Below are 18658 nucleotides of genomic sequence, written 5' to 3'. Positions count from 1 at the left end.
GGCTGGTTTTCTGCTTCCCTAACTAATGCAGTCTCAGGTCCCGCGCGCAATTGGATTGGAGCAGAAGCTGTGTTCCACTCTCCAGAAGTCTTAATATCCTGTGGCAGGTGTTGTGGGTAGCTGGCGAGTGTCCCCCCTATTTTCTTTCTCAGCTGGTTTATCGTTTGTATAAAGGAAGGCTGCCCCATTTTTAATTGGGTTATTTGGTTTGTTAATGTCTAATTCCTTAAGAGAGTAAAATAGCCACCTCCTGTAGCCAGGCAGAACTTCCAGTGAAAGAAAGGGAACAGCAACTTACCCACACAAAAAAAAAAAACCTTCAATCAAAAATCTGTTCTGTCTAGAAGATACACAGGGATAAAGATGGAACAGAGACTGAGGGAATGGTCAACCAATGATTAGCTCAGCTTGAGACCCATCCCACAGGAAAAAGCCAACCCCTGACACTATCAATGATACCCTGCTATGTTGTGCTACTTTGTAGACAGGAGCCTAGCATAACTGTCTATGAGAGGCTTCATCCAGCAGTGGGTGAAAACATATGCAGAGAACTATAGCCAAACAACAGGCAGAGTTCAGAAGTCTTGTGCAAGAAATTCTTGGAGATAAAATTCAGTGGTCTAGAGGAGTCAGAGATACCACAAGAAGACCTACTGTGTCAACTAACCTGGACCCATGGAGACTGATCCACCAACTAAAGAGCATGCAGGACTGGGCCTAGGTACCCCACACTATGCAGCAGATGTGCATCTTGGTCTTTATGTGGGTTCTCTAACAATTAGATCAAGGGCTGTCTCTGATTCTGTTGTTTGCCTTTGGATGCTCTTCCTCTGCCTAGATTGTCTGGTTGGGTCTCAGTGGGAGAGAATGCACTTAGTCCTGCTGTGACTAGATGTCCCAGGGTGGGTTGGTACCAAAGGGAAGGGGGTTATGGGGAGATGGATGTGCAAGGGTGGGACTGTGAGGAGGGAATTAGGATGTAATGTAAATAAATCATAAAAAACATAAAGTCTTGGGGTCTGTCCATGAATTGGAGTGTTAGAAAATCTCACTAGCACAGAACAACTCAGGACTGTGGAGGCCCCTCCGCAGGGCCCATGTAGACATTTTCATAGCATCAGGATTTGTGAAAGAAACATTCTACTTCAGTAAGAGCAAAGCTTACAGAAATTGAGAAATAAGGAGGCTTTCAAAAGAAAAATCAAAATGTGGATCTTATTAGTGGTAATAACACAAAGGCTTGCCATGGGCTGAAGAACAAACTGAGCAGTTGCACATACTTTGTTATTTAAGTCTCATAAATGCTTTCAATGGGTATTATCATCTGTAATTTATATCTGACAACATGGAAGGTCAGAGAAATTAACTTGCAAATGGTTCAAAATTTCATAAGAAATAATGCATAGGGAATGTGAATGAGCTGTTGGAGTTCTGTTTAGGAAATTTCCACCTGTACCAATGAGTTCAAGGCTTTTTCCCACTTTTTCTACTATTAGAGTCAGTGTATCTGATTTTATGTTGAGGTCCTTGACCCACTTGGACTTGAGCTTTGTACAAGATGACAAATATGGGTCTATTTTCATTCTTCTACATAAAGACAGCCAGTTAGACCAGTACTATTTATTGATGATGCTTTCTTTTTTCCTTTGTATAGTTTTGGTGACTTTGTCAAAGATCAGGTGACTGTAAGTGTGTGGTTTTATTTCTGGATCTTCAATTCTATTCCATTGATCAACATGTACAGTTTTTATCACTATTGCTCTATAGTAAAGCTTGAAGTCTGGGATGGTGATTCCCCCAGCCCTTTTTTTATTGTTAAGAATTGTTTTTGTAAGCTGGGCATGGTGGCACATGACTTTAATCACAGCACTTGGGAGGCAGAGGCAGGTGGATTTCTGAGTTCAAGGGCAACCTGGTCTACAGAGTGAGTTCCAGGACAGCCAGGGCTACACAGAGAAACCCTGTCTCAGAAAACAAAACAAAACAAAACAAAACAAAACAAAACAAAACAAAACAAAACAAAACAAAACAAAACAAAACAACAAAACAAAATAAAACAAAACAAAACAAGAACTGTTCTTGCTATTCTGGGTTTTTTGCCTTTCCAGATGAATTTCAGAATTGCTTTTTCCATGTCTTTGAAAAATTGTGTTGGAATTTTGATGGGGATTGCATTGAATCTATAGATTGCCTTTGGTAGGATGGCCATTTTTACTATGTTACTTCTGCCAATCCATGAGCATGGGGGATCTCTCCATTTTCTGAGATCTTTTTAAATTTGTTTCTTGAGAGACTTGATGTTATTGTCATACAGGTCTTTTACTTGTTTGGTTAGAGTTACCCCAAGATATTTTATACTATTTGTGGCTATTGTGAAGGGAGTTGTTTCCTTAATTTCTTTATCCTTTGTATAAAAAATGGCTACTGATTTATTTGAGTTAATTTTATATCCAGCTACTTTGCTGAAATTGTTTATCAGCTGAAGAACTTCTCTGGTAGAATTTTTGGGGCCGTTTATGTATACTATAATATCATCTGCAAATAGTGATACCTTTATTTCTTCTTTACCAATTTGTATCCCCTTGAAATCTTTTTCTTGTCTTATTGTTCTAGCTAACACTTTGAGTACTATATTGAATAGATATGGGGAGAGTGGGCATCTTTTTCTTGTTTCTGATTTCAACGGGATTTTTTCAAGTATGTCTCCATTTAATTTTATATTGACTATTGGATTGCAGTAAACTGCTTTTATTATGTTTAGGTGTGGGCCTTGAATTCCTGATCTGTCTAAAACTTTAAACATGAAGGGGTGTTGTAGTTTGTCAAATGCTTTTGCAGCATCTAAGGGCATGATAATAGTGGGAGATTTTAACATCCCACTCTCAACAATGGACAGATCATTGAAACAGAAACTAAACAGAGATTCAGTGAAACTAAGAGAAGTTATGAACCAAAGGGATTTAACAGAGTCCGTTGATGTTAAGAGAGGAATAGTTATTGTTGCTTTCTGTTATTTTTGGTGTTATTTTTATATTTGTGGACCTATCTTCTTTTGGGTTTGTTGAAAGATTACTTTCTTGCTTTTTCCAAGGTCTAGTTTCCCTCCTCATGTTGGCATTTTCCACCTATTTTCCTTTGTAGGGCTGAATTTGTGGAAAGATATAGTGGATATTTTTTTTTGTAATAGAATATCTTAGTTTCTCCATAAATGGTAATTGAGAGTTTTGCTGGTTATAAGTAGCCTGTGCTGACATTTGTGTTTCTTAGGGTCTGTATAACACCTATTTATACAGGATCTTCTAGTTTTCATAGTCTCTGGTGAGAAGTCTGGTGTAATTCTGATAAGTCTGTGAGGGTCAGTGAATGTGAGGAAATAAAGGAAGTTGGGGAAAACCCATATCACACCCGAGTTCCAGGGCTCTGGGTGGGCAGATGCGGGAGGACTGCTGCATGCTTTCCATGTGGCCTCAGGTGGGTGTCTGGCTGTGGGAAGCTATAGACACACACTAGTGGGTGGACAAGGGGCAGTACAAGGTCTCTGGGCATCATGGGGCCAGAGATAACAGGTTCTCAGTCTTGGGCATCTCAGGCACAGCTGGACACCGCAGAAGAGGTGAGAACAAAATGGGGGCCCCAGGAAGGCTCTGTCATCCCCAGGACCGAAGGGGAAGAGAGGGCAAGAAGAGAAGGGGTGCTGGGTGGTTCTCATGCAGGCAACAGTCCTTGGTCTGGTCTGTGGCTGGAGTGCAGGAAGGCCTTCAGGCAGGAGATTAAATGCAGCTCTTTAGGGGAAAGCCTATCCCATCATTCAAGCATGACAGGCCTTGATGAGCAGAGATAGTCTATGGTTTTAGAACTTTATTGTAGAAAGGCAGAGAGAAAGAGAGAAGGTAGAAAGAGAGAGAGAGAGAGCTAGAGAGAGAGAGAGACAGAGACACAGAGAGAGAGGCTGGCCATGGCCACATGGAGAGAAGGGGGAAGGGAGACAGAGAAGGAGGGCTAGAGATGAGAGTAAGAAAGATGAGAGCTTAAAGAGAGAGAGGAGGGGCCAAGCAGCCCCTTTTATAGTGGGCTGGGCTACCTTGCTGCTGCCAGGTAACTCTGGGGATACCTGACTATAGTAGATAACTGAGGGAGTGGAGTCTAGTGGAGTCTAGTCTCTAGCCTGAAGCTTGAGACATTGTCTGCATGACTTATAGTCACAGAATTAGGGAGCTGGGGGCTCTGTGGTGTCATGCACCTGTCTCTGGAAATGTGGCTCACTGTTCTGTCCCTTATAGAGTTTCTTACTGGGTCTCCAGAGCAATCCTCATTCAACCAAAATAGGCTGCTTTTCACACCCTACAGGCCTGCCTTTATATGTTACTTGACCTTTTCCCCTTACTACTTTTAACATTCTTTCTTTGTTTTGTGCATTTGGTGTTTTCAATATTATATCACAGGAGGAATTTCTTTTCCTGTCCAGTCTATTTGGAGTTCTGTAGACTGCTTGTATGTTTATGGGTATCTCTTTCTTTAGGTTAGGGAAGATTTCTTCTATAATTTTGTTGAAGATATTTACTGGCCCTTTAAGTTAGAAATCATCACTCTTTTATACCTTTTATCCTTAGGTTTTACTTCTCATTGTGTCCTGGATTTCCTGGATGTTTTGGGGTAGGAGCATTTTGCATTTTCTTTGACTGTTGTGTCCATGTTTTCTATGATTTCTTCTGCACCTGAGATTCTCTCTTCTCTCTCTTGTATTCTGTTGATGATGGTTGCGTCTACGACTCCTAATCTCTTTCCTAGATTTTCTATCTCCCTTTGTGATTTTTTTTTTATCGTTTCTATTTCCATTTTTAGATCTTGGATGGTTTTGTTCAATTCCTTTACCTGTTTGGTTGTGTTTTCCTGTAATTCTTTAAGGTATTTTTGTGTTCTCTCTTTAAGGTCTTCTACCTGTTCACCTGTATTCTCTCCTATTTCTTTAAGGGAGTTATTTATGTTGTTTTCACAGTCCTCTATCATCGACATGAGATGTGATCTTAAATCAGAGTCTTGCTTTTCTGGTGTGTTGGAGTATACAGGGCTCACTGTGGTGAAAGAACTAAATTCTGATGATGCCAAGTAGCCTTGGTTTTTGTTGCACAGAATCAGCTTCTAGCACAGATGGAAACTGGAAGGATCCTGTCTCAGGCTGCTCCTTGGTTCCTGTGTCCTGAGGGCTCCAGGTGGGTCTCTCTGAGCAGAAATGTTGGTCTTACCTGTGCTCGCAGGTGTGTCCACACTCCTAGGACACCAGCTCTCTCTCTTTGGTATTTGGGTATGGAGCACTATGGCACAGGATCAGCTCTGGGCATTACAGCACAGGATCAGCTCTGGGCATTACAGCACAGGATCAGCTCTGGGCACAGACAGAACCCTGAAGGCCACATTTTTCTAAATTTCAAAGACCCCCATTGTTCTTCACATAAGGCAAATCAATTTAACTGGTTTAGAATGAAGCAACACTGAACTTCTGTGTTACCTACATTTTCTTCAAAACTTCTAAAAACCACATTCATTCATATTATAGTTACTACCTCAATCTTGAAAACTCCTAGATATATATTTTAATTAATTTATATTTTACACTCCATATTCCATTCCCTGACCCCCATATACCCTCTGACTGCTCCCTATCCCACGCCTACTCCCCATCCCAATTTCGCCACGTGGATGCCCCCACCCTCCACCCCATCTGACCTTTATACTCAATGGGGCCTCCAGTCTCTCAATGGTTGCATCATCTCTGAATGAACACAGACCTGGAAGTCCTCTACTGTGTTGGGTGCTTCATATCAGTTGGTGTATGCTGTCTGTTTGGTGTTCCAAACAGAGATTTCGGGGGTTCAGATTAATTGAGATTGCTGGTCCTCCTATAGGGTCGTCCTCCTACTCCTCAACTTCTTTCAGCCTTCCCTAATTCAACAACAAGGGTCAGCTGCTTCTGTCCATTGGATGGGTGCAAATATCTGCATCTGACTCTTTCAGCTGCTTGTTGGGTCCCTCAGAGGGCAGTCTTGCTAGGTCCCGTTTTGTGAGCATTTCTTAGTCTCAGTAACAGTGTGAAGCCTTGGGACCTCCCCTTGAGCTGGATCCCACTTTGGGCCCTGTCCCTGGATTTCTTTTCCTCAGTCTCCTTTCTATTTCCACCCCTGTAATTCTTTCAGACAGGAATAATTATGGGTCAGATATCATTTTTAATCACCTAAGTTATTCCTCCTTATATTCTCATCACTGAAGAAAGGGAGTAGAGAACATACACACACTGGCACTGCTTAGCCTCAAGTGACTAGAGCATCATCTATGTTAAAACTCAGGGTTCTGACTCTAAGCCCAAAGTACTTTATCTATAACTAGCTATAAATTTGAAATAGCTTCAGTTAGTTCTTACCAATATAAAGTAATTTAAAGACATAGAGAATATAATAGAGAATGAAAGCTCACCAAGAATTAACTTACTGAAAACAAAACAAAACAAAACAAAAAAAAGTGAAGTTCCTGTCAGAGGTAACAGAGATGGTTAGTGTAGTCACCTATAAGGAAAGTCTCCACACACCGTAGAGGTAGCTCTAAATGCATATTTCATTCTATTTCATTTGAGGAAGCACATTAAAATAGATTATATTTTATATAGTCAAGTAAATTCAGATTTTTTAGTTGAACAATGGCATAATGTGATATAATTCTATTAGTCTTTTAGATGTAATAAATATTAAATTAATTTATATTGAGTTCCATGTGGATGAAGATTCCCAAATAATCAAGGAAAATAATCATTATCATTAAATTCTTCCCTTTTGTTTCCCCACATCAGCTTCTCATGTTATGTTTAACCACATAGGAGACAAAGATCTGTCTTCCACTTTGTATTATTTCTCCCAACATTACCATGTAGAATGTGAGATGCACTGCTTCTTAGATTAAACTTTTATCCACCGAATGAAATTAAATTTGGTCTGCTTGTTGTAAGAATAATCATTTTCCAGAACACAAGTTTTCCCAAATAAATAATTACAAAGCAGATAATGCCCCATTGTGATCCATAGAGCTGGCACATCATGGCATCATGGGAACTATTCATAGAGTTAACACAGGCCAACACAGAAAGTCCTAGGTTTACACTCACAAATTTTGTGGCATTCATTTTGAGATCAATATTTAACTCTTTTCATATAAATACTTTGGTTTTTAAATAAGAAGCATATTATTCTAGGAAAATATCCTATATGTTATGTTTGGCCTGTTAAAAGTGAGGAGAAGAAATACAAAAGCATCACACTTGTAACTAGTTAGCGGTAATTCTATACTGTGGAAAGTTCTGGAATATGCCATATCTGTATTCATTATTGATTGTCACAAGTCTGTATATACTAGCAAAAATGGACCATTTCTTATCCACTAGAGAAAAGAGTCAGATTGTATCATTTTATACCAATTATAACAAAACAAATTCAAGATAAAGGTATAAAATTAAAAAATAAAATCATAAAAATCTATAAAATAATTTTGATAGTCACTTAATAACCTGAGTTGAAAATGCTTTATGAAATATATTTTAAAAATTCAATGAAACCAGAATGATAAATTTGACAAAATAAATATTTTAAACTTCTTTGTTAATTGTTATCATAGACCAATATAAAAGCAACATGGTGCGGTACACTGTGTAAAGATGTGCATCTGTGTATACAATTTTTAATTCTGCACCAGTAGAGAGCTGAAGGAGGGGAAACTGCAGTCAGGACTTTGAATGAATGATTGATGCAAATGAGTGAATGAGTGGAGAACTTGACTAACTGCTCAGCAATTAAGTAAGGGTACTCTCTGCCAAACCTAAGATCTGAGTTTAACCCCAAGGGTCCACAAGGTGGAATGAGAGAATTAATTTTTTCCTTACTTCCAGAAGAGACAGAGTAGTACATGTCCCCCCATAAATACACAAAAAACTATGGTCTCCAAATAGTATATAATATGTTGAGGAGTCTCAATTCACTTGTCAATAGCAAATATTTTCATCTATCCTATGGTTAATAACAACACACACTTGTGAGAACATAGGAAAATTCTCCCCGTCGCATGTCACAAGCTCATCCTGTGTACACTCTGGCCTGCTCTCAGCATTAGTTATTTCTTCAGGAATCACTTCCCCTTGGTTCAAGAGTGCTATCATTTTAAGCACACTGTATGCACAGGTTCGATAAGAATTTTTAGTTACTGATACATAGTAATTTATGCTCTGAAAGGGTTTGCTAAATTTCAACATAATTGTAAGCAGAGAAAAATTGTGTATGTGTGTTGTGTGTTCGTCTTTTGTACAAAATGATGGAGTACAAGAAATGTGTTTTCAGTGCTTTAAAGACATTTTGCTTCCATCAGAAGCCATTGCCAGTTTCTTGGTCAAGTTATGATACTAGCAGGAATATCTCAGTCTCCTAAGATGATACATGTAGTACAGGAAAATGAACAAATTTGAAATTAGTCTTCATTTAAACTTTATAAAGGTCTAAATCAAATAGGTTTTTTTTGCACTCATTACTTATTTTAAAAGAACTCTATTTACATTCTTAATTCATAATATAAAAAAGAACTGAAACATTATCACATTTGTAACAGGAGATCATTTTTTGTTAATCACATGATAGTTCAGACATATGGAAAAAATGATACCAAAGCTCTCTAATTTCACTATATTTTTGTTTTGTTTGTTTGTTTGTTTTGAGTTTTTTGTTTGTTTGTTTTTGAGACAGGGTTTCTCTGTATAGCCCTGGCTGTCCTGGAACTCACTTTGTAGACCAGGCTGGCCTCGAACTCAGAAATCNGCCTGCCTCTGCCTCCNGAGTGCTGGGATTAAAGGCNTGCGCCACCACGCCTGGCTTTTTGTTTGTTTTTTTTTATGATTATTGTTTTGTTTTGTTTTGTAAAAAGGCAATTCTCATTAGTGCACTCAAGTTAGCTTGTTTCCTACTATGTACCCCAGGCTGGCCAGCCACAAACTCAAGAGTGAATACAACTTGAAATAATCATGTTGAATGTATTACATGGATCTTAGACAAATATTGCATGTTTTCTCACATTTGTATGTCGAGATGTTATAAATAAAATTACACGTGTACAGGTATAATAAATGTAGATGCAAAACAATCTGGGGAAGAGAGGAAGTTGTCAATGAAGGGAAGTGAAAAAAAAGGTTAGGGAATAGAGTATGGGGGAAATGAACTCAAAAATATAATATATACTTGCATGAAAGTGCCACATGTGAACTTAGGGGATGGCTAAAAGTACGACTAAATCTATTGTATTTCACGTAAACTATTTTGGAGGGACTTGATAATATAAAACACTCATAATAGTGGACCAGAAGTTAATTACCTATGTGTGGCCAATAAAAGGTAGACCATATCGAAAATAATAAACAATTGAGGTACAAAGTAATGATGACAGGCCTCAGAAGGACCAGTTTCCTTTAGACCAAGATAGATGGATGAGAAGTGTGGCTGGACTGAAGATGGGATGCGGGGTAAAAGCTCACAAAAAAGAAAACACTGTAACAGTAGACCCACTGGCTGCTGAACAGGTGGCAAAATGTGATGGTAAGTTCAAAAAGTAAACAACATGTCTAAATTAATGTAAGTTTGTTGCTTTATAACTTACTAAGGTTGGCCCAAGAACAAATAACCTTCATAGTTCTATATTATATTAGAAAGGAACCAGATGTCACAATATAAAATCTTCTAAGCACCGAAAGTTTCCAATCATCTTTTCTTAAAATAAGGGTGTTTATAGTAATAAAACTCCTCCAAAGGATATATAAAGGAATTAATGTATTTTTCAGTTAATTCAAAATTTCGAAAGAACATCAACTTTAGAAATCTCAAGACTAATATTACAATATAAAAAGACCTTCCTAATAGAAAGGAAGCATGCGATAAGAGTAATAGTGAGACCCAGCCCTCCACAAACCAAAGCACACACAAGAGATGTTAGTTTTACTCTAGAAATGAAAAAAAAAAAAGAATGTTTATTTTTGAAAATCTACAATGGCTTTTATACACTGAAAAATTAATGGGAAAAATTGACTCACAACCAGAAGATACAATATTCATGATAGAATAAAATCTTAACACTTAAACATGGTTTATAATTTGCCACTAATATATTATTTCAAAGATAAACATTTATGATGAAACACAAACATAATAAATTTTAGCTACCAAACCCAGAAAATAGCATTCTCTGTTCGCCCAGTCCCAGAGGCTTTTCCTCTACATGAGCAGTGCAAGCATGCCTGCTCTGAGCACAGCCACAGTGACCTTCTGAGATTCTAAGCAATACCCAACCAGAAGTAACACCAAAAGCTTCTTTTTAGATGAGGGGAATCATCATCATCATCATCATCATCATCATCCTGGGTGAGATAATTACTAACTAGAGAGATTCCACCACACCCACAAGCTATATGAAAGAAAAGCTTAACAAGGCAATGATTTCAGATTAATCCATGCATACGTTTTATCTTACTTTCTCAGAACACATTTTTATTTAAACCTGTGACATCTATTTTCTAGATATAAGACTGGAAACATCACAGCACTGGATAAAAAGCTCCACAATCCTGCTCTCATGGGGCTGATATTTCAGTGACAAAAATCATGATGAGCAAATTGATCAGCACAATGTCTCATGTAGAAACACGTGAGGGCACTTAAGGGAAATGTAGAATAGGAGAGAGGCACAAGTCATGTGGAGGGATAAGCAAGAGCATTGCAATTTAGCCTGGGCCAGGAGTGATGGAACAACCCAAACAGTGGGAGCTCCAAATGCCAATGCCACAGACAATGTCATAGAAGGTCATAGAAGGCTAGACTGTGGGTGCAATATGTTGCAAGAGAAAAGAGGAAGAAGGTAAAGGGTGAGAATACACAAAGCCTTTAAAGTCATCAGGTCTGGGATTCCCTGTGACTAAGAATAAGCTAGGAGACCACAGAAAAGACTTCAGCAGAGAAATGTTCAGGGTTGATGCCTTTTAAAATGATGGCTTAGCTACTGAATTCACAGGACTATAAAGACAAAAGCAGAGAATAGTTAGGAGGTTTCTACAATAATCTTAGTTAAAGAAAAAGGACACACTCCCAAGGAAGTGTCAGGGCTGGAGATGACAGAGGACGCAGGAAGGCAAACGGTGCTGGTGTTACAAAAAGGTGAAAAATAATTTTCAAAAATATAACAAAATAATTTCTTTTCATATCAAATGTGAGGACAGACAGACAGAGATACCTTGGGATATAAAGGATAACCGCCAAGGAGTTTTGCCTAAGGAACAGGAAGGGTGGCACTTTTATTAACAAATGGGAAAAAGTAAAGAAAGACAAGTGTGTCAGGAAATCAGTATCTGTTCAGCTGTCAAGTGGACTGTTGGGTACTTAAAATCAGAACTCAGAGAAGAAATGATCCCACATAATGTCCTGGGGTCATCATGAATTTGTTGGTAAAACTCAAAAGTCCCACTACACATATGGTGTGACAAAGATCTATAAGAAATGGAATGATGCTCTACCTGCAGGGTTCAGGAGGTAAGGCACAAACAGTAAATGAAAATAAGAGTCATTCATGAACAGCAACAAGATCTAAGAAATGGCTGTGAGAATGAGTGGCTAAAAGGATGAAGTGGGGTCACTGGGGATGAATGTCAAAATATACAAAGTTCAGAGTGTTGGAAAAATTATCCATGAGAACATAAATCATGAAGTACACAGCAGAAAAACTAAAGAAAAGCTGAAGGGGTTTGCAGCCCCATAGGAAGTACAACAATACAAACCAACCAGTACCCCCCACCCCAGAGCTCCCAGGGACTAAACCACCAACCAAAGAGTACACAAAGAGGGACTCAAGGCTTCAGCCACATATATAGCAGAGGATGCCCGGTTGGACACCAATGAAAGGAGAGGCACTTGGTCTTGTGAAGGGCCCCAATGTAGAGGAATGCCAGGACAGGGAAGTGGGAGTGGGTGGGTTAGTGAACAGAGGGAGAGAAAATGAGGAAAGGGGATAAAATTTGAAATGTAAACAAATAAAATATCTAATAAAAAATAAAAATTTAAAAAAAGAAAAAAAAAAGACCTTGAGTCTCCTAAGTACAAGTAGTTTCAGAAGTTAAAAAAAGAGAGATTGGGTCAGAAAAGGAAAAATGGTGAGATCAAGATTCTGAAAGTAAATGTTGATCTGGGAATCTTGTACTCCTTCAGGAGTCCAAAAAGAACAAGGAATAAGAGTCTGGGTATTGATAAAAGACATGATGAAGGGAGGGAAAGCTAGGAAGATGTATTGCTCAGAATCTTCCATTTGACTTGTGCTGATGGAGACAAGAGGTCCTCGGTGGTCTTTTTCTGAGGGTCCCTGTACTTTGCTGTCTTTTGCTAATGGAGCCCTGTTGAGGTGTGATCTTATTCCAAGCTGGAGAGTTCCCTCTTGACTCCTGATGATGGTAGGATGGAGTTGGGTAGAGTGATGATGATCGTGTACTGACCATATGAGACTCTGTTGGACTCAGTTGGACCCTCTTGGACTCTGTTGAAGATGGCTTCAAAGCCAAGAAAAGAACAAATAATTCATATCTGAAAGATCATTCATAACAGCAAAAGTATAAAAATACATAGAATGACATTTCACACAAACAAGCATAATATCTTCATGGAGAAAATGTTTTAAAGGTTAACCCAAGACATTGAAATAAAGTTAACTCAAACTTTGGCTTTCGAGTTCCTGGTCAGCAATTAAACACAGGCATTTGAGCATTGAAAGATCCAACCTTAGAGAGACGGAGAAGCTCCTCACAAAGACACACTTTCTATAAATGTCACAAGAAAAATAATGATTTTGACAAACATTTTTAAATTATACATAGAAAAAGAAGTACATAAAAATTAATATAACACCATTGAAGAAAAATAAGATTGCAAGATTCTGAGATACAACAAAACATTAAATATAAAGAATTACATACTATATAATATCAATGTAATAGTATAATATAGCATATCATTTTATAATACCCAAATATAATCTATATAATATGCGTACTGTAATAAATACAAAGTTTACTATTGCCACAGGATAAAAAAAAATGACCAATGGAATGTCCAGAAAGAAAAATATGTGCATATTGCTCTGATTTGTATATAAGGTACTCTGATAAAATGTTTGTTTTTGAAGTTTTGGGGGCTGCCTATTAGATCCAATCCTTGAGAGGCTGTGCCAGAGCCGGACCAATACAGATTCAGATGCCAACCATCAGAGTTGTGCGTAAGTGCGGGGTCCCCAATAGAGAAATTAGGGGAAGAACTGAAGGAGCTGAAGGGGTTTCCAACCCCATAGGAAGAACAACAATATCAACCAACCAGACTCCCCAAGTCTCTCAGGAACTAAACCACCAATCAAAGAGTACACATGGAGGGACCCATGGCTCCAGCTGTATGTGTAGCAGATTTACTTTATCTGGCATCAGTGGGATGGAAGAGAACTGATTGGATCTTAAGAATCTGATCTAGCCAACTATTTATCTACTGACAGATCATAACTTGATGATGTTTTCAGGGATGGCAGGAAATATCATAGGTGGATATAGTCAGAGGAAGTGGAGCCCTATGAGTATGTCTTTGAGAGCTAAGTCTTTTCTGTGCCTCTCTGTCTTTTTCAGCTCTCTAGCTCAATGAGGTAAGCATCTGTGCTCTACTGTATCCTCTTGGCATGAGGCTGTCCCTCTCAACAGAACAGAGTCAGGTGGACCTGCTGACCAGGAACTCTAAGCCAATGTATAATTTTCTTATTTTAAACCATTTTTCTCAGATATTTGTTACAAAAATGAAATGCCAACACATTTCAATAATAGCTAAATGACAAAGATATACTAGAAGTCACTGGGGAACAAAAGCACCACCTAAAAAATTGTGGTATACATAGAAAGTATAAGTTGCATTTCTGCTACATTCTATGTTAAATTATCAATCCTGAGATAATTAAATATAGAAAACCATTAATTGTATTAAGAGATAAGTTGACTTTAGAAATGGGTGTGAGGTCCTTCTCCTATTCTGTTCAAAGTAGAAATGCAAACTCTAAATAAAACAATAAGGACAACATTATGGGACCAAAAGAAATAAATAGAATGGCAAGCTGACTAGGAATGGCAGCACTGAAGAAATTCCACTGAAGGCAGCACATTTTAACATTTCTACCTATGGAGAGCAAAGAAGGTTACTCAGTCCTGACAAAACAACACAAGGTAATATACTCTTAGATCCTAAGACCTTCAAGCTAGAAATCACACAGAAAATCTCTATGTATATGAGGGTGATCTGGCGTGATAGTTGTCAGCTGACCGACTGCAAGGGTGATTTAGCTAATTTGGTTGTGATTATCCCTTCTTCCCTCACCACTCCATGAGCATCCCACCTGAAACTGCAGTCAGTTGAGCATGACCTACTCCTTAAATAAGTCATAGGTATGTGAATACCTTCTATCACCTGCTAAAACCTAAAAAAGCAAGATCATAAAAAAATATGAAAAAATCTTCCTGCCTCCTCTTCCACATTGATCACTGAAACGTCAGGGGAGGTGTTTGTTGAAGGACTGGGTGATTTAAAGCCTCCCCCTTTCTCCACAATTTCCAGATGTGAGTCCCTATGTTAATTATCATCTATTTCATGGGGAAGCCTCTCTGAGAACGCTTCAGTCAAGCATTGATCTAAGGACAAAGCATTATGTCATCAGAAGTCACTTTATCCCTATATTCCTTAGTAGAATAATAGTAGTAGGTGTTCCCCAAGCCCAAGGACTACCTAGTGTCAGGTTTTTGGACACAGTAGCAATGTCAGGAATGAGTCCCATCTCATGAAATGGACCTTAAACCCCCATCAGAATGGTTGGTTACCTCCATTACAGTTTTGCCACTATTGTCCCAGGCCACGTGTAGGTGGCAGGGTTGGTAGCTGGGTGGTAATGGTTACTCCCTTTCTCCTCCTACATATCTTCAGAGTACCTCCCAGCACCATGAAAGTCAGTCAGAGTGAGGCTCCTAGCTGGAGAACAGCTCATCTCGATTGCAAGACTCAGAGGTTATGGAAGGCTTCAAGGAGACAGTGTCTTCCAGACACAACAGGACCACTGTACAGCTGAACTCACAGAGACTGTGACTCACCCAGAAGAGGGCCCCAGCACTGAGAGAGGGGAGTGGACACAGGTCCTGGTTAATCAAGTAGCTGTCTGCAACTGATACCTGCTGTCGATGGAGTATCACTGGGTAAATCAACCATGTTCCGAAGCAAGGCCATGTCCCAGACAATTTGGCTAAAGCTGAATGAACTCCATGGGTTTCTGTGGACTTTTTGTTTTATTTTGTGAGGAGGAACTTTGATCTTATTTTTCCTTTGTCTTGATTTTCTTTTCCCTTTTTTTTTTTTTGTTTTTTGATTCTTTGTTTATTAGGTATTTTCTTTATTTACATTTCAAATGCTATCTGAAAAGTTCCCTATACCCTCCCCCCACCCTGCTCCCCTACCCACCCACTCCCACTTCTTGGCCCTGGTGTTCCCCTGTACTGAGGCTATGCCAGTGCCTGGCAAACACAGAAGTGGATGCTCACAGTCAGCTATAGGATGGAACACAGGGCCTCCAATGGAGGAGCTAGAGAAAGTACCCAAGGAGCTAAAGGGATCTGCAATCCTATAGGTGGAACAACAATATGAACTAACCAGTACCCCCAGAGCTCATGTCTCTAGCTACATATGTAGCAGAAGATGGCCTAGTCGGCCATCATTGGCAAGAGAGGCCCCTTGGTATTGTCTTGATTTTCAAATTTTCTGGGATTCTTTTTTTTTTTTAAGAGACAGTGAGAAAGAGCATAAAGGTGGATGGGTAAGTATGTGAAGAGAATCTTGAATGAGTTAAGAGATGGAAACAAATATAATTTATTTTTGAAACGAATTTTAAATTAAAAAAGATAGGGAAAGTACAATCTCTAAATATAGCAATCGAAGCAGAACATTGTTACAATAAACTATGAGACAAAAGAGAAAATCCAAAAGAAAATGCAAGAAAAAGATATATAATTGAAAGAAAACACAAATACTATACACTAAAATATGATATTAACCTAAGCAATTCTGAGAAAATGAACAACATATTGTTGCTTGTCCTGTAGACTATAAAATAGCTCAATCAATAATATGACTTCTTACCTCAAAAACATCAAGATAAACTCATAAAATAAAGATAAAAGCAGAAACTACTGACACTAAAACAGTAAAACACCATTTAAGTTTAATGAATCAAAATATTAGTTCTTTAAAAAGAATCAGTAAAACTGATAAGCATTCATGTAACAAGGTGAACAATGGCATTGAAGGGGAGACTAAAATCAAAGGCAGCAAGAATGGGGCAGAGGAAACCACAATGGATCCTGCCATCCCTAAAAGGATAGGGAGAAATACTAATTACTTTATGACTCCAAGATAACTTAGAAGAAACGAATAATTCTTCAGATGACACAGCCAGCCAGAACTCATCTAGAAATAAAACCATAGGATTATTAAAGAAATTGCATTAGTAACTTAAGTGCTCCAAAAAAGAACTCATGACCTTCTAGCAGTTTTATTTGTAAATTTACCTAATTTTTCAGAAACAAATTGATAACTACTCAACAATAAACATTAACAAATTAATGAGCCATACAATAGCTTGGAGGAATCTCAGAGAAATTATTATGTTTCAAAGATCAACATTTCAGAGTAAAATTGGGTAAAAATTTATGAAATGTTATTTCACAGTAGGTAGAGTATAAATTGCCTATAGTAGAAAAATACATGTTTCGTGAAATAACCAGAAAAATAAAGTTAATTCATAATGATGTAATATATTTTACTCATTAGTCTGACAAAATAAAGAACCCTGGCAATAGCGAGTGTTGGAAAAGGTGTATAAGAGAAATAATTCCACATATAAGTTTGCAAATATGTCCAAACGTTTGAAAGAATAATGCTGTCTGTTGAAATCCTTATCCTAATTCCACACCCAGGTTCAGTTCCTATAAAATCTCTTCTATGATGTACAGTGAGATGTACAAAATCATATTTATGATAGATTTAGTCATTAGGTTATGATTTGGAGTAACCCTGAAAATTAGGAATCATAAAACAGAGAAATAAATGTGAATTGAATTACAGCCATATTTATCAGGGAAAAGTCACAGAAACAGAACAACAAAATGTGAAGACAAGTTACAAGAGACTACATACACAGTATCTATTTTTATTCATGTTTCATCTATATATTACACTCAAATGCATAATACAATATATGCATAATATGCTTTTAGTATATTTAATGTGTAAATCCATAATTTTCATGAATTTATATCTTGAAAGAAATAGTGTACTTTACAGTTTTTACTGAGGATTTTATCTTGCTATTTTTTCATTTTATTTTTATTTATGTATTTAATTAGTTTGGCTTTTTGAGAGGATTTTGTTGTGTAAACCAAGGAACCCATGATCTCTCTTGAACCTCCCATTTCAGGCTCCATAGTGCTGAGACTATAGCTTTGAACTACCATGCCTAGTGGTTGATATTTCCACAGTGATGTAAGGCCTGAACATTTCTCCACTGCAAGCTCATTTTTGTGGATTTTGCATGATCCATGATTATACATTTATAATTCAAAATAAATAGTTAAGTTTAAACCTGAGGATGATCACACTGTCATACTTGTTTATATTGTGATACACATTTAGTTTCAGTACATAAACATGATATATTTAGCATAATATAACTTGTATTTATTTAATTTTCTATCCTAGAAATAATTATAAACAAGTTGACTTAATCCTTATCAATTTGCTACAGCATATTATGAATAAATATTGTGTTAATTTATTTCCTCCGGGATTCATACATGAATTATTTCAACTGTTGAAGACATTCAACACCATTTTCTAATCATTAGTATGAAAATTCTCATTTGGACCTCATCACAGACTTTGTAATGATTTCCATGTTTTCAAACTCTGAAACAATGAAAACTAACTTCTTACTAACATTTCATATTCAAAATATGATGATCTCACATTACAAAACAATGTATAAAATTACTAGAAGAATGCCAACTAATTATTTACCTAATGCTGTAGTACAAATTTACTACAACAAGTTTATATCCACATATACAACTTCCATACTGTACTAACATTAACTACAACAATATAAAAGTACAGCTGCACCCGGGCAGAGTGGTGTACCTGCTTCCTGACCCCACAATCCTGCCTCTCTCCCAAGAGATCTCCTCTAAGGGGCATAGGTGAGACCTCCTCACCAAATACCCATGCCAGCTGAGACCCCCCACAGAGCTCGGCGGACATGGGATCTATCCCACACTGTTACAGCCCCGTCACACTTCTGATATGCACTTACATCTACACCCGTGGCAAATCAGTGTGCCACCTGCCTCATATCCCTGTCTTCCCGAAGGACTGCTCTAAGCAGGGACACAGGAGGCCTGCTCTAATCAGAGATAGAACTTCCTACCTCCCAGGAGGCTCTAAGTCAGAACACGCAGCTCCACCTGTCTCCGAAGACACCTGCTTGA

The 18658-nt window shown here is 38.0% G+C and overlaps 1 protein-coding gene across 5 annotated transcripts in view; it reads right to left on the bottom strand.

The window, feature by feature from the left end:
* The window catches only part of Spag16 (sperm associated antigen 16), an 871964-nt gene that overhangs the window by 774494 nt on the left and 78812 nt on the right, over positions 1-18658 (bottom strand). The window contains exon 11 of one of the 5 annotated variants that reach the window (XM_029483611.1): positions 18598-18653. The exons of 1 other annotated variant lie outside the window; for it this stretch is intronic. In XM_029483611.1, coding sequence (XP_029339471.1) covers positions 18598-18653 — 56 coding nt within the window. Of the gene's footprint in view, positions 1-10008; positions 12602-18597; positions 18654-18658 lie in introns of those variants that run through there. 3 more of the 5 variants (XM_029483612.1, XM_021171981.2, XM_021171964.2) reach the window with 3 other exon arrangements.

This window comes from Mus caroli, chromosome 1, assembly GCF_900094665.2.
Source record: "Mus caroli chromosome 1, CAROLI_EIJ_v1.1, whole genome shotgun sequence".
Lineage (NCBI taxonomy): Eukaryota > Metazoa > Chordata > Mammalia > Rodentia > Muridae > Mus > Mus caroli.
Note: the sequence above shows the minus strand (reverse complement) of the source record. Positions and strands in the feature narration are given on the sequence as shown.